Source organism: Microcebus murinus, chromosome 8 (genome assembly GCF_040939455.1).
Source record: "Microcebus murinus isolate Inina chromosome 8, M.murinus_Inina_mat1.0, whole genome shotgun sequence".
In the NCBI taxonomy this organism is placed as follows: Eukaryota; Metazoa; Chordata; class Mammalia; order Primates; family Cheirogaleidae; genus Microcebus; species Microcebus murinus.
This window is the reverse complement of record NC_134111.1, coordinates 32,816,324-32,832,190: the sequence shown is the minus strand read 5'-3', so window position 1 is coordinate 32,832,190 and position 15,867 is coordinate 32,816,324. Positions and strand designations below refer to the sequence as shown.

The 15,867-nt window shown below is 41.5% G+C and overlaps 1 protein-coding gene across 1 annotated transcript; it reads left to right on the top strand.

Annotated features, from left to right (window-relative positions):
* Nucleotides 1-5,611: 5,611 nt before the first annotated feature.
* RBM43 (RNA binding motif protein 43) lies at nucleotides 5,612-14,291 on the top strand. The gene is made up of 4 exons (XM_012779979.2): nucleotides 5,612-5,781; nucleotides 9,670-9,880; nucleotides 12,336-12,424; nucleotides 13,263-14,291. The coding sequence occupies exons 1-4, from the start codon at nucleotides 5,779-5,781 to the stop codon at nucleotides 14,013-14,015; spliced, it is 1,056 nt and encodes a 351-aa protein (XP_012635433.1). The 5' UTR covers nucleotides 5,612-5,778; the 3' UTR covers nucleotides 14,016-14,291.
* The last annotated feature ends 1,576 nt before the right edge of the window (nucleotides 14,292-15,867 follow it).

The following is a 15,867-nucleotide window of genomic DNA, read 5'->3' as shown; positions in this document are numbered from 1 at the left end:
TAGAGTTGCTATAATTCTTTGCTCTCTTAGCCCTATATTTATACCCCTCTCTTCACTTAGTTGTGGGTGCTTCAAGTCTATCAGTCTTTAGTAAGTGAGCCACACTTTAGTATCTTTTCCTTAAGCCTTTTGTCCAGTTGAAAGGGTTTATTACATTCCACAACCTTAACTGGCATTTTTGCTCTGGAGAATCTTAATCTGTTCAGAGATTTAATTGATTTGATCATTGATTTTATTCTTGTTATAAAGCAGAGTTCCGATCAGTCTTTGTTACTTAAAGAGCTTCTCAGTTTTACTTTTTATTTGGGAATGTGAAGTGTTGTTTCTTCCAATGCTACAAGATGAAAGTCTATATTTCTCAACTTCCTCTGTTCCCTTTTATTTCTACTTTCAAATTGGCCAATTCTTTTCTAAGTTTATTTCTTTCTTATATTACTTTGTCAAATGCACCCAATAATAACAGACATATACTACTAATTTTCTGTTTCCCACACTCTTTTTCTTTTAAAAACTACAAGCTAATTAGGTACATTATCCACGTTCCAAGCTATCTTGTGACAATTTTGCCAAGTGTTTTTCTACTATGTAATATGGATCACCATCCTTCTAATCCCTGATAACTGTTTTCTTATTACCTGCCACTTGGTCCCTAAGCCAAAGCCACGTATTTCGGGCAGTGTTGTGGATTGTCTTTTTTTCTTTTGGTTATAGAACTACTCCATGTCAGAATACCAATTTCTGTTGCAATCAGAACAGACTATGTGATGCTGATGTGACAAATTATCTCTAAACTTCAGAGACCTAAATAAAACAAAGTTTTATTCCTTGCTTATGCTGTGTTCATGATGGTTCAACAAAAACACTTCTGTTCATGGTAGATGCTTAGGAACCCATGCTAATGGCAGCCACCGTCTTTAATTTTGCTGGATGCCATGCCAGAGGAAGAAAAGATCTTTGAAGGGTCTTTAATTGGCAATTACATTTTTGGTTCAGAAATGATACTTGCCACTTCTACTCACAACTCAGAACTAACCATATGGCCCTACCTAACCAGAAAGGAGCCTGGATGCTCACTCTTACCATATGTTTGGAAGGCAGAAAGCCAAAAGAAAGATGCTCATTCTTGAAAAATATACATATTAATAGTATAATGAAGATGATAAAAATCACCAAAAATCCACCCCCAGAGATAATGGTAAACATTTTAATGTCCTCCTTTCTTTTTTTCTTTTTTTTTTTTTTTGAGACAGAGTCTTGCTTTGTTGCCTAGGCTAGAGTGAGTGCCGTGGCGTCAGCCTAGCTCACAGCAACCTCAAACTCCTGGGCTCAAGCGATCCTTCTGTCTCAGCCTCCCAAGTAGCTGGGACTACAGGCATGTGCCACAATGCCCGGCTAATTTTTTCTATATATATTAGTTGGCCAATTAGTTTCTTTCTATTTATAGTAGAGATGGGGTCTCGCTCTTGCTCAGGCTGGTTTCGAACTCCCGACCTCGAGCAATCCGCCCGCCTCGGCCTCCCAGAGAGCTAGGATTACAGGCGTGAGCCACCGCGCCCGGCCTAATGTCCTCCTTTCTATTCTTTCCCCCAATCATATCATATTTCATCTTGTAAATATACCCTCTGTTAGTTATTATTTCCTTACTGTTGGACATTAAGTTTGTTTCTAATTTCTTTTTTTTTTTTGAGACAGAGTCTTGCTTTGTTGCCTAGGCTAGAGTGAGTGCCGTGGCGTCAGCCTAGCTCACAGCAACCTCAAACTCCTGGGCCCGAGCAATCCTGCCTCAGCCTCCCGAGTAGCTGGGACTACAGGCATGCGCCACCATGCCCGGCTAATTTTTTTATATATATATCAGTTGGCCAATTAATTTCTTTCTATTTATAGTAGAGACGGGGTCTCGCTCTTGCTCAGGCTGGTTTTGAACTCCTGACCTTGAGCAATCCGCCAGCCTCGGCCTCCCAGAGAGCTAGGATTACAGGCGTGAGCCACCTCGCCCGGCCTGTTTCTAATTTCTTGACATTTATAAATGTTATACTGTATCCTTATGTGACTTGGTACACAAATCTTTTTCTGCAGTTCTGACCTTACTTCCAGGTGACAATTATTCGATTGATAGATTAAAGGGTAAAAACTCTTCTAAGGGTCTTGATCCATGTGGCTGGAAAGCCAAGATAGACATTGGTTTGTACTTTTACTAGCAGTGCAATAAAAGACTGTCTCATTGCTCCCTTTTAGCATTGAGTACTTCTTCTCTAAAAGTGATTTTCTCTTTATCCCATTTTTGGAAATTTTCATAAACATATCCCACAGTTTTATAAAAATAAATAATTATCAAGATAGAGGTAATGGGTTTTGTTTTTGTTTTTATGGTATTGCATCTTTAAAATGTTAAGGAAAATGTTGACTGATTAAGTATAGTAAGGGAAGAGACCTTATAATTGGGGCTATAAGATATTAAAGCAAGATTTTCTCTGATGCAGTTTTAGTTAGTAATAAGCTGCTAGAATTATTTTGCCACATTTGGGGTCCTGCTTTCTTGAGGGTGTTGAAATAGTTTGGCACATACAAAGTTAAAGGTTGTCAGGTTTGATGGCATAGATGGGTTGACCTGCGTTCCCAACTCTAATCCTAAAAACTCTCTTCATTTCCTGGAGAGGATTGAGAAAGACATTCAATATGAGCAAATATATGAAGAAGATGTTTTCAGAGAGGGGCCAGGGTTATGTTGCCACCCAACCCAACTGGGTTGTATCACCTGTTGCACAGAGAAGAGCCAACACACTGAGGCAGTCACAATTACAATGGAGAAAGAGTTTAATTCCACAGAGTGCTAAGTGGGGAAATGGAAGAAATTTCTTAATTCCATCTCTCTGAGAATTTGAGAAATGGGGTTTTTAAAGGTCGTTTGGCGGACAAAGGATTAGGCAATTGTGTTTGCTAATTGGTTAGGTTTGGGGCAAAATCATAAAGGTGTAGATATCATCTTCTTGTGTTGTTGAATCAGTTCCTCAGTTGGGGTCACAATTCCTGTTGAATCAATTTCTTGGTACGGGCCACAGGTCTGGGTGGGTCAGCCAATCCACTGGAATCGTGGGACCTGTAAGATATCTCAGAAACTACATTTATGTTTCGAAAAAATGATGTTATCTAAGGAGACCATTAAAAATCTTTATGACCAACAGGTATGTGAGTAGCAATTATGGGAAAGCAAACTAGGAGACAGTGACTGATCATTATCATTATTTTTAGCTATGTCTGTGCCTTTGCAAAGGTTAGGCCCTTACCACCGTTCTCACCTTGCACCCCTTTATTAATTTGTAAAGGGAGGTTTCAGTTAAGCTGGTATAACAAGATGGTAGATTAATTGGTAGGACAAATTAAGACTGGTAATCAGAGCCAGTCTCTTTGAAGAGGAGTCCTTATAGCTAAGACCAAAGTGACAGCAGGAGTCAGTCAAGTGAAGATCAGGGCAGAGCTAACCAGGCAGGGGCACAGTACAAAGATCATGCAAACCTCCCAGGCTTGATGGCTAGCCGTGTGGTTGGAGCAGAGGGTGAGGTCAGTGCTAGGGAATCTGGCAGGAGAAAGCCAGTCAGGGTCATTTTGGTCTCTTGGTGGGGAATGTGAATTTTATTTAGAGCGCAGAGGGAAAACAATGAAGTGTTTAAACAGAGGTCAAGCCTGATTTACAGACTTGTGGTTGCAAAAAATGGACTGAGGAGCCAGGGAGGATGGAGACTGGATCAGGGTGGTGGCAGTGCAGTTGGAAAGAGTGACTGACACTGGGTGTTTTGAAGGGCCAGTTTTGATGGGTTGTAATAATAAGGATGAGGAAAAGAGAAATCAAGGAAGCCAACTGAGTCATGAGCTCATGGCTGGATAAAGCTGCCATCTCCTGAGTGGGGAGGAAGGGTGGACAGGGAGTTCTGCTTGGTCTTGTTAAATTTCAGATGCTTGTTAGACATTCACATGGGCACTTAGATATATGAATTTGGAGATTAAAATATAAATCGGGGAATTACATATAGATCTACTTCATTGTTTTAAAATCTTCATAGCCTTGTGCCTTGCAGTTGTACCACCAGCCATATAATAAATATCTCTAGTCATTGATAAACTAGGTAGATCTCAGTTTATAAAAAAGTATTACCTGTATTACAAGCAATGTGCAATTAAAATTTCTGTGCAATATCTTAGTGCAACTTATGCACTATAACTTGAATTTCAGTTCTAAGTGTGGAATTGCTAAGTCTATGTGCATTGTTGTAATGTTTTTGCACTTTACATTTTGAAAAGGGCCAAAATCTTTAGAAATGTTTGCACACTGGTGCTTTCTTACACTCAGTCTGGTTTCTCCTCTCAATTTTGCCAATCTAATCAAGGAAATGATATCTCATTATGATTTCAATTTATATTTCTTTACTTAGGAGTGGATCGAGCTTCTTCATATCTGCCATCCATTTGCTTCTTCTTCGTGCAGTTTTTGATTTGATTTTGAAGCTTGTATGTAGATTTCCTGTTACCCCGTAGGCGCCAGACTCAGGGGTCCAGTGTGGAGAAGGTGGTGAGCTCTATTGGTAGGGTTGGCCGCTTTTTGTCCTGTGCTCTGAGCTCCTGGCTAAGGACTCCTGAGCTGGGCTGGGAAGATGAGGAGCCTGCAGGCAGGGGCTGGGGTACACTGAGGAGAAGGCACAGGTGTGGTGTGGGGGAAGGGGCAGAAGGCTGGGGAGATATTATTAATAATAATAAGGGCGCAGGAAAGCCATACAGATTCCACTGACCGCAGGTTTGTTGGTTGTTGCTTTTATTTTTTTTTTAAAGAAACACTTTAATTGCTGTTGCAAAAATCATCTGTATGAAATAGAACTTGGTTTCAATGACATTAGTAGAAGAGCTGGCTTCTGGGATGACAATGTATATATACAAATAAACTGAGAAATCTTTAAAAAAAATAACATTAGTAGAGAATACGTTCTAGAAAGTGGAGGTAAATGGATGTAAAATTCTGGCAGCTGTTTAATAGAACAATTCCAGATGGTTAGGTTGAGGACAACACCTAACGAGTATGAAAGCCTTGTGTGTGTGTAATTTTGAATAATACCTGGAGAAATATTACGCTGCGCATAAACCAAACTGAATTGTTTTCACAAGTGCTGGAAAGTTTCATGTAGTAAAAGGTTTTTTCCACCTGCACTTCAATTTCATTGCATGAGTGTCATAGAATACCTAAACACAGAAGAGAGCATTCACGCAAGATACTTAACACCTTTCTATAATAATGCGCACAATTCAAAATGATGACACTGTCATTACACCTAGTTCTGCACCCACAAAGTCGTGATTATGGAAAGCATGGGACCCAGTAATCAACATCCAGAAAGCAGCCACCACCTTTTATGTGTGTTCTCTCTTTGCATTTTTCCTTCATTAACTCTGCTGTTGTTGCTGCTGCTGCTGCTTAGCAAAACAGATAAAAAAACAAAAAACAAAATTGTAACCATTGATGCATCATCCAGAGAATTCCCCAATTACTGCCGGGGAATCCTCCCGGCTTCTCTCCAGCGTGCTTTCAAAAGTTGCAAAAGTAGCGAGGGCGCCTGGCGGCAGCCCTTTCCAAGGCGAGCTCCCGAAGGGGCCGCCCTTTTATCGAATAGTCTCCAAGAGAGCGCGAAAGAAAAACCGAAACCAAAACCTGCCTGCTCTGCCCGCTCCCCGCCACCCGCGCTCCGCTGGCTCCGGGCTTCCTGCCGGCCGCCGAGGGCGCGTCTCCGCTCCGCCATGGCAAGTTGTTTTTGCTTTGGGTTTTGCGGAGCAGGTCCGTGCGGGCACGGTCGCCGCGGACCCCCAGGAGGGCGCGCAGCCCGGCGGAAAGGGCCGGGGCGCGGGGCTGGCCGGGGCGGGGCGGAGCGCGGAGGTGCGGGGGCTGCCGGGCCGCACCTGTCCCCGCGGCGGCGGCGCGCGCACGAAGTCACACCTGGCGGGGCGGGCGCTGCCCAGGTCCCGTGGCGCGGGCCGGGGACGGCCACCCCCGCGCCCGCCGCTCAGGCGCGGGGGACACGTCGAGGCGTCGCTCAGCTGCCTATGCTAGGGCTTAGCTGTTGCCCTGCCACTCTTGGGGGCACAAAAATGGACCCATTACCCAGACTCGGAGGCCACAGCCTCCTCCCTCCTGAAAAGGGGCAGTGAGACGAATTCGAGCCTAGGGCGTGAGTTAGGCAGGCACACTGCTGTCTTCTGCCTCAGTGTGGACTCTTTTCTCTTTTGTGGTCTTAGTTCTTTTCTCCGGAGACACAGAGGGCTCTGTGTTTTCACCATCTGTGCTGGTTTAGGAAGAAGAACTAGCAAATTTAAGATTCAGCCTTCTGTGTTTAGTGTCCCCCCCAGCCCCCCCATTCAAGCGCTTTGAAAGGCCTGGCAGGGCCTCTAATTCCTGGTCTGAAATGCTGGCGTCCCGGAAATGTGGAAGCAATTGTGAGATGCAAATGAATTTTTATTTACCTGATGGCAGTGAAGCCATTCTGAACGAAAATAACTGATTTTGAGAAAAGAAATAGAAACAAAATGCAGTGGATTAATCTTCTAATTATTTTTTCCTAGTGCCTTACTTACACAAATAAACAGTTTTTCTTAATAACCTTTTTGCTTTCTGATACGACGGCCCAAAGTCTCTTGAAACACAATATTGATGCAGAGAAAAAAGCGCCTTCACCTTAATGTCTCTTGGCTAAACTGCTGCTCTTGTTCCCAAATCCTTGAAAGGACTGTCTTTCTCTAGGACATTTCCTTTTCTTTTTCACTATGGATAGAAGAGATTGATAATTATTCAAAATTGTTCATAATTGACCTCAGTAAAATGATATATGTGTTCACTTTACTTTCTCCAACCCATGAATGAAAGTTAAGGAAGAATACTGGCAGGTCATTAAAATACTACTTAATTAGAAGATTCATAAGAATTAGTTCTTACAAAACAAGACTACACCTTTATGGTTTTTTTCTCCTAAAAATGCTGGCTCAGAGAGAAGTTTTTTTGATTTAAAGGTAAATTGCATTTAGACACTTGAACAGAGACACATGATATTTGTGCTGATGAGGGCATAGAGGTGAAGTAAGATTTTTCTGAATTTAAATTGATTGAAAGTTTTTCTTTGACATTGTTGAGATGCAGAAAATGATTTCCCAAGAGAAATATAACCAAATACAGTGGATGAATCTAATTTTTTTCTAGTGCCTTACTTACAAAAATAGTTTTTCTTTATTCTCTTTGCTTTGTGATAGGATGCTATGCCTTTATTCTTACGTTGAGAGAGCTGAGTGTTTCCGTTTTATTCTGTAAACATATTTAGGTCTTCAGTATTTTTAAAACTTAGCAGATTTAGTCTAAAAGTTAAAAAACAATAATAGTGTTTATGTTATTATGTAAACAGTAAATATTGTTCATATCAAGGCCTAATTCATAGTAATAGTATGCTGTGATTCCCTTTTCTCCTTTTGGTCTAATGTTATGTGTACTTTTCCTTTTCTACTCATAGGAAAAAGTTCCCAGCAGCTGAGTCAAATGGATTTTCTTTGCTTTTGCATTCTTTATTTTATTCAAAATAGTGCCATTCTTTGGTTTGCTTATGATCTTTAAGCTGGAACCCCTTCAAATGCCAGAAAGGGTGTGCTCTGGGGTATGTGTTCTAGCAGGTCAGGTTCTCCCTAGACTGTTGATGAGTGTTCAGGCTTTTTTTTTTTTGAAATAGAGTCTCACTCTGTTGCCCGGGCTAGAGTGCTGTGGTGTCATCGTAGCTCACAGCAACCTCAAACTCCTGGGCTCAAGCGATCCTGCTGCCTCAGCCTCCCGAGTAGCTGGGAATACAGGCATGCACCACCATGCCCGGCTGATTTTTTCTGTATATTTTTAGCTGGCCAATTAATTTCTTTCTATTTTTAGTAGAGACAGGGTCTCACTCTTGCTCAGGCTGGTTTCAAACTCCTGACCTTGAGACATTCTCCTGCCTTGGCCTCCCAGACTGCTAGGATTACAGGCGTGAGCCACCGTGCATGGCCTTTTTTTTTTTTTAGTAAAATAATCCTCAAATTTTTTCCCTGTGGTTTTGGCATAGCTGCCATCATTGCGGTGTGTTCTGTGTGTGCTCAAGTTGGTGCATATAAGCATCCAGAATGTGGAGAGACCACTGGAGCAGCTATTTTACCAGTAGCCTTTCAATAAACCCTTGCTTTGTGGTCCCTTTTTTCCTTTCCGAGGTGCTACTTTGCAGGTTGTCATCTTTCCACTGCAACTTCTTTTCCTTATTCTGTGTTAGTTCCTTCTGTCTTATTCTTCTGTATACTTCTAAGTATTTTCGGTCTTCCAGAAATTTGTTGAAATCTATGCTGATTGTCCCCCCCAACAGTGTTTATTCTTTTTCTCTTTCTTTCTTTCTCTCTTTCTTTCTCTCTTTCTTTCTTTCTTTCTTTCTTTCTTTCTTTCTTTCTTTCTTTCTTTCTTTCTTTCTTTCTTTCTTTCTTTCTTTCTTTCTTTCTTTCTTTCTCTCTCTCTCTCTCTCTCTCTCTCTTTCTTTCTTTCTGTCTTTCGTTCTGTCTTTCTCTCTCTCTCTCTCTCTCTTTCTCTCTTTCTCTCTTTCTTTCTTTCTTATTCTTTTACTCTCAGTTTAAGGGGCTCTTCGGATAGACAGGACCTGTGTGTGTACTTAGACTGTCTTCTTAACCTGGGAGGTCAGAAGTAGTTTGCCTTTCTCCAGCGGAGTGCCACTTTGAGTACAGAGGCCTCTGGACTGAGAGCCCAAACTCCTTTTTAGTTAATTAACCATGACTCCAGCCATGAGACATCCTGTCCTCCCTTGAGTAATTTATATTAAGCTCTGGTATAATCAGGCTGGACTAACTGTACAAAAATTGGGGGAAGCTTATCGGTCCACTTCCCTGAATGGGCTTCATGGACAAATTAGAGCATTTATTATCCAGTGAAGCCTCTTCACTGGATACTATAAGAAGTTCAAAGAGAGTGAGTCCAAGGAAGCTTCTATTTGCAGTTGGTACTCTGTGCCCAGCTTGGTGGTGGCAGGGTCTGCAGTAGGATGTACTCACTATGGTTGAGCTTCATCTCAGATATGTGCTGGAAGGCAGGGTTCACTCCACTGCTGTCCCCGTGTTACTGCCAGGTTTTTTTGGCTTTCTTTTTTTTTTTTTTTTTTTTTAATATGGTAACTTTTCCCTCTTCTGACAATAAGGAAGAGGATCTGTTTCTTAGTAGCTTATGTACTTTGGACTGTACAATCAAGAAAACGTACCACCATCTCCAAACTACCATATTTTGTGGTTTGACTTTTTTTAATTTTAGAATTTATATCTCTTGATCTTTTTTTGTAACTTCTGCCATTATTTTCAGGCCTTCCTAAAATCAGACAAATATTAATCAATATTTTCTACTTATTAAAACAGGTATCCACTTTTTATGTTTAACTTTCAAATTCATAGAGTTTATGTTGATATATGGTGTGAGGCAAGGATCAATCTCTTCACACACATCTCTTTTTAAAAGTATCCAGCCAGTTGACCTAGCACTTTTATTGAATAAGATAGTCTTTCCTGCTGGAGTGTGGTGTTGTCTTTATTAAGTAGAGTCTTAAATTTTTAAAGAGTGTCCTACTATTTCTCTTACAGGCATCAGTTTTGAATGTCACGAAATCCAAAGCTTCTGAAAGAACAATTGTAGTTGGCGGTCTTCCGGTTGACCTTTTAAGTGCTCGATCATTGGTCTTACTAGTGAAGAGTTACTTCCAAGATATTAAGAATGAAGGTGGAGAAGTTGAAGATGTGATATATCCAACAAGAACCAAGGGAATTGCATATGTAATATTCAAAGAAAAAAAAGGTATTTCTAAATCAAATTTTTGTAATCTTAGAAATATTTCTTCAATGAAGTTAAACATTCCATTTCATTAAAATGATTCGTGGGGTTGGTAAATTGTGGCTTTTTAAAAAAATTATTTTATTCTGAATATAAAAGTGGCACAGTAGCAAGAATAGTGAAAATGGCTTATGATAACATTGCTAGTGACTGGCAGATTCTTGAAAACATTTTTTCCTTTATTTTGAATCTGTCTATATCTTGGGATAAAAGTGATACATTTTATTATAGAAAACTTGTAAAATACAGAAACAGAGAAGAAAACCATGACAAAATTATGTATAATCTCATAAATAAGATAATTACTTTGGGAATTTCCAGATGGCTTCAACTATATAATTATACCTTCTGCTTCTTTATTCAAACCAAAAAATGGATATTCTGATACAGTATCTGCTTTATTACTGGCAAAGTTGAATTGAGAAATATAGCTTGGATCTGAGATCAGATTGAGCCATTCTGTCCCCTCCCCTTATCCCTGACACGGGTGGAAAAGCTGGGTCTGCAGAGCACATGTACCCGCCCCCCCACAACCCAGCCATGAAGGGGGTAGCATTCTGTACAGCGTAGTGGCTGGCAGGATAAATTGCCAGAGAAAGACGAGTCTCCAGGCCAGCCTGTTGGAAGTGAAAGTACCACATGGGGGTAGGAACAGAGGAAGAGACCTTGAGTCTGCTTGAGGGAAGAAAGGTCCAGAGAGGGATCCAAGAGACTGTGGATTTTCAGTACCTTTAGCTGTCACCTTTAGTTAAGTCATTCTTTCCCTGTGGGGATATTCAGGTAAAGGATGGTGGGAAGGGCTTTTTATTATTTCTCTAAGGGTATGATAGTGTTATTGGAAGTTAATTTTTAGAAAATTTTTTTTTATGAAGACAGGGTCTTGCTATGTTGCCCAGGCTGGTCTCAAATTCCTGGCCTCGAGTGATCCTCTCACGTCAGCCTCCCTGAGTGCTGGGAAGATGGGCATGAGCCACTATGCTTGGCCTGGATGCTGATATTTTATATGTTGAATTGCTAACTCAGAGAGAGAAAGCCAGGGCTCACTCATCCATTTGCAAATATCTCTTGTGTACTGATTATTTGGCAGGCAACATTCTAGGCCTTGAGGTTACAGGAATGAATGAAATAGGCAAAATCTTTTCTTTCGTGAAATTGCATCTGTGGGAGTGGACAGACACTAAACAGAGGAATATATGCTATGTTGGGTACTTTATTTACATGTAACGTTTATGTATATGTTTATATATTAATATGTAAATGCTGTGAAGACATGTGAAGAAGAAGAAAGGGCGAGCACGTGATGGGGAATGCTGTTTCCATAGGGTGGGAAGGGTAATGCTCTGTTTAGAAGACATTCTGAGCAGAGGGAAGACAGGTCCTAAAGGAAGGGAGGGAATGATTCATGCAGATAAGTGGGAAGAACATTCTAGGCCAAGGGAAGGACTGGTACTTCTGGGAGCGGGGAGCATGCTGGGTGTTTGGAAGAACAGCAGGGAGGCCTGTGTGCCGCAGGGGATGAGCAGGGGCGAGGAGTAGGAGATGGGGCTAGATGGCGAGCTGGGGCCGGTCTAGGCTCAGTAACTTCTGGGTTATGACCACGTGTCTGGGATTTTATTCTGGGTGAGATGGCTTTCGAGCATGGGATTGCCCAGAGGGGACTGATGAGTCTAGCAGCCGTGGGTGACAGGCCTTCAGCAGGGAAGGTGATGGGAACTGGGGCCTATTTGGGACTTGCTGGTGATTAGAGGTCATTTTTGGAGGTGGAGAAGAAAGTGGGATAGAGTACATTGCGGAGGGGAATGGCTATCAAGAGTTGAGCTTTGGTCAGTGAGATGCCCGTTAGGATAAGGAAGTAGAGATTTCTACAGGCAGAAGGGAGAAGGGTCGAGGCTGAGGGTGGAATTTTGAAAGTGATACATATAGAGATGGTGTCCGAAGCTATGGGAATTGCTGAGATCACCCAGGGGGGTGGGTGTAAGTTAGCAAAGAAGTATGAGGCTCAAGATCTGGGGCTTCTCAACATCTGGGAACGAGAATTAGAGCACGAGGAAGGAGACTGTGTGTGCCAGCCATCGATTAGGAGGAAAACCAGGACAGTGTGTTGTTACGTTCAAGAAGGTGACCATGCTTAGCAGAGTGGGGGATGTACTTTTAGTTTTTTGTTTTCTACTCATATATATACTCCGTGTGTTTTTAAAAATGTGATTAAGTTCCTATTTACACAAAAAAATGAACTTTAATATGTTAAAGTGCAAGGAAAAAGCTTTTGAATGTTGAATTTAGAGAAAAAAATGTAGCAAAATGTCTTAGACATTCTAAGTATCTAATATTTAATAGTATATCTCTATTATTATTCACATTAAAATAATTCTGAGTGTATCATGCCACAAACACTTCTGATGGCAACGTTTCCACTTAGTTGCAGAGAATGTCATCGGACAGAAGAAACACCAGCTAGCAGGGCAGGTTGGAGGTGCTCCTTTCCAAGTCTCTCGCTTTGGTGTCGAGGTAAGGTGTGAGATGCTGAAGTTCTGGGTCCCATGTCTGTTTCCAAGTCTTTCCTCTGTAAAGAGACACAGAGCTCTCTCACCCCATGACTTCTAGGACAGGAAATGCAAACTCCCTAACCCGAAATCAGTGTTAAAGGCCAACTCTATCTCTTGAAATTTTGATCACTGCCTTATTTGTTTCTGCCTTTCTGTGTGTCCCACTTAATGCTTTTCAAGTGAGAGTAAAGCTTTTAGACTGTCGTGGTGTCAGATACCAACCTGAAGACTTATTTTTGGGGAAAAAAAATTTAGAATGAACATTAAAAAGGAACATGGAAGAGACAGGAAAGGTGGAAATACAAGGAAAAAGTTAAAATTCAAAGTACTGGTTGACTAATTTTATTGTGGAAGAAACTCAGAGTTGTGTGCTGCCGTCTATCTTATGAACTTCAGACTGAGGGTGGGGTCAACTTTAGGGGAACCCCTATCTACAGAGCAGAGCCAGAACAGTTTATATTTATGAATTCTGCATAAGACTTTGTTTCAAAAAAGCACTCTGCCTCTAAAAATTATTTGACTGCTTCTGTTTTGGGGTAACAGTATGGGATCTCTTTGATGGGCAGCTCTGGTGCACGAAGCCAGAAAGCCTGGGTTAGGCAGCTGGGGTCTGGGTTAGGGAATTGGGGTCTGGTTTAGGGCAACTGTTGTGGACAAGGATAAGAAAGTGGTAGAAAAGAACATATTTGTTCTGATGCTTATTGAAGTCAAAAAAAAAAAAAAAAGAAAAGAAAAGAACATATTTGTGTAGTCTGTTCCACTAGGCAGTGAGGTTTTAATTTTTCTCTTTTTAATTTTAGGTCTTCAGCTCTGTGAAAGCTACCCTTGATCTTTCTGTTTTTCGGAGTCAAGTTGTTCTAGAGAGTCTGGTAATGAACTTGAAAAAGAATATCCCAACTTTAAGCTTCAGTACTTTGAAACACAATGGAAGAATCTCCGTGGAAGGATCATTTCTGGATATCAAGAAGCTCAAAGAGTCTTTGCTATTAAAAGCAAGGTGTCTTTTAGATAAAACCAGGAATTGTACCACTGAGGAGAGAAAGTGGAATAGACCAAGCCCCCAAAGGAATCTACAGAAAAATCCTAAGTCTTTGGAGTCATTCAGGACCTTAGTACCCGAGGCAGCTAGAAGCAGAGAAATGCTTGTGCTCGACACAGATGTTTTTCTTTACCTGAAACACAAATGTGCATTTTATGAAAGAACACTGAACAAATTCCATATTCGAAGTCAGGAGAGAGAGGAGGGTGGAATCACCACAATTTGTCTGAAACCAGTTTGTTCTCAGCCAAACGAGACAAAACGTGTAAAAGAGTTCATTGAGAAACACTCATGTGCACTTCACTTAACGCTTAGAAAAGAGACATTTATTTTGGAAGGAAAGGAAAACAGAGAGAAAAGAACACTTAACCAGGCATGTGAACAGTTAAGTTGGAGGTACCCCAAGGTTCTGATTAACTTTTACAGGACACATATTGACATTATAGGATCTTCTTCTGACACTTACCTATTTAAAAAAGAGGTCATGAAATTAATAGGGCAAAAGGTTACTTAATAATATCTCAGCAATAGTAATGATAATGGCTGCCTTCCCTTACTGAGCAGGGACCACGCTGTATACGAGGCTAGCTTTACATACCTTATCGCATTTAATCCTTGTGACCATCCTTCGTCATGCTAGGGGAAGAAAGTAGGATTTGGAGCTGTTGAGCACTTACCTGCAGTTATCCACCGGACGAGGAATGAGGCTGGGGCTTCCCCCAGTCTGTCTGATTACAAAGATAATATCTAAGGAATAAAACTTTGAAAAAAACTCCCCAAACTTTGAAGGAATCTTACTTTCTCTGCAACTCCAAATTATTAGAAAAAAAAAAAAGTAGCCTTAACATACGAACAAGTTCGGGTGATTATTACTGTGCTATTGGCTATTTCTTAACATTTACAAAGTTTGAGTTTACTTCATATAGAATTAGAGTACGGGCAAAAATCACTTGGGAAACTACATAGATAGAAGGTATTTCTGATTCAGGTACATTCCATTGCTACAAGGCTGCTGGACAGGAGGGACACTTTTACTGCCACTGTTGTTGAAACCATAAGGGGGTTTTGGTCTAGGTCCAATTACTTGTTGCACAAAGATCCAATTATTGAGACACTAAGGATTGCTAAGAAAGGAATTTTTTTTTTTTTTGAGACAGAGTCTCACTGTGTTGCCCAGGCTAGAGTGAGTGCCATGGCGTCAGCCTAGCTCACAGCAACCTCAAACTCCTGGGCTCAGGCAATCCTGCTGCCTCAGCCTCTTAAGTAGCTGGGATTATAGGCATGTGCCACCATGCCCAGCTAATTTTTTCTATATAGTTGGCCAATTAATTTCTTTCTATTTATAGTAGAGACAGAGTCTCACTCTTGCTCAGGCTGGTTTCGAACTCCTGACCTCCAGCAATCCTCCCGCCTTGGCCTCCCAGAGTGCTAGGATTACAGGCGTGAGCCACCACGCCCGGCCAAGAAAGGAATTTTTTAATCCACCTGATGTCTTGTTGGGAGAATGGGAAAACCTGCCTCAAATCCGTTTCTCCAACCAATGGAGAGCGTGGGATTTTAAAGGAGGGGCCACAGTGCCTTGGGACAGGTTGTGGTGGAATTAACAAGGGGTTACATGCATTGGGGGTAGGTTTTGGGGGATGGTGAATCTTGGTGTCAGAAAGTCTGCCCTGGGGCCTTCAGAATCTCAGTTCCCTTCTCTTGCAGAAAATCCATCATTTCTGGGAAACAACTCAAAAGGTCAAGCAGTTAGGGGAGAGGATTACAAAAACATACAGGGGCCATTGACATTTGTTCATAGAGCCAGTGCCACTACTTATAAGTGCTTGCATAAAATATTGATTCTCTTGTTACAGTTATGAAAGTGGATCGTATGAATTGGGCCATTCTTGTCATACCCTACTAAAGCAGTGTAAAAGAAGCCCGGGGCTGGGGGGAGGGGAAGTACCTGGGCACATAATGTGAAGCCTCAGGCTAATTGCTTTCTTTTAGTTTATGTATATTGCTTGTTTTTAGGAAGTTGGGTTGAGGGGGCGATCGCAGTAAATTTTTGGGATGAAACAAAAGGGCAAGCGCATAAGGGGCCAACCAATCAATGTAAAGGTTAAGCACAGTGGGCACAAGGGGCCAACCAATCAATATAAAGGTCAAGCACGTGGCACAAGGGGCCAACTAATCAATGTAAAGGTCAAGCGTGTGGACAGGTGATGCACCTAGGGTATAAAGGGCTCTGTCCCACAGTGCGTGGTGGTCTTTGTCACAATAGAGGCCGCCATATTGGTGCTCTGGGTCTTGGACCCTAGCTCGAGCTAGTCAATAAAACTCCTTTTGATGATTTCAGCCTCAGTGACCCTGTCTCTTTGTTC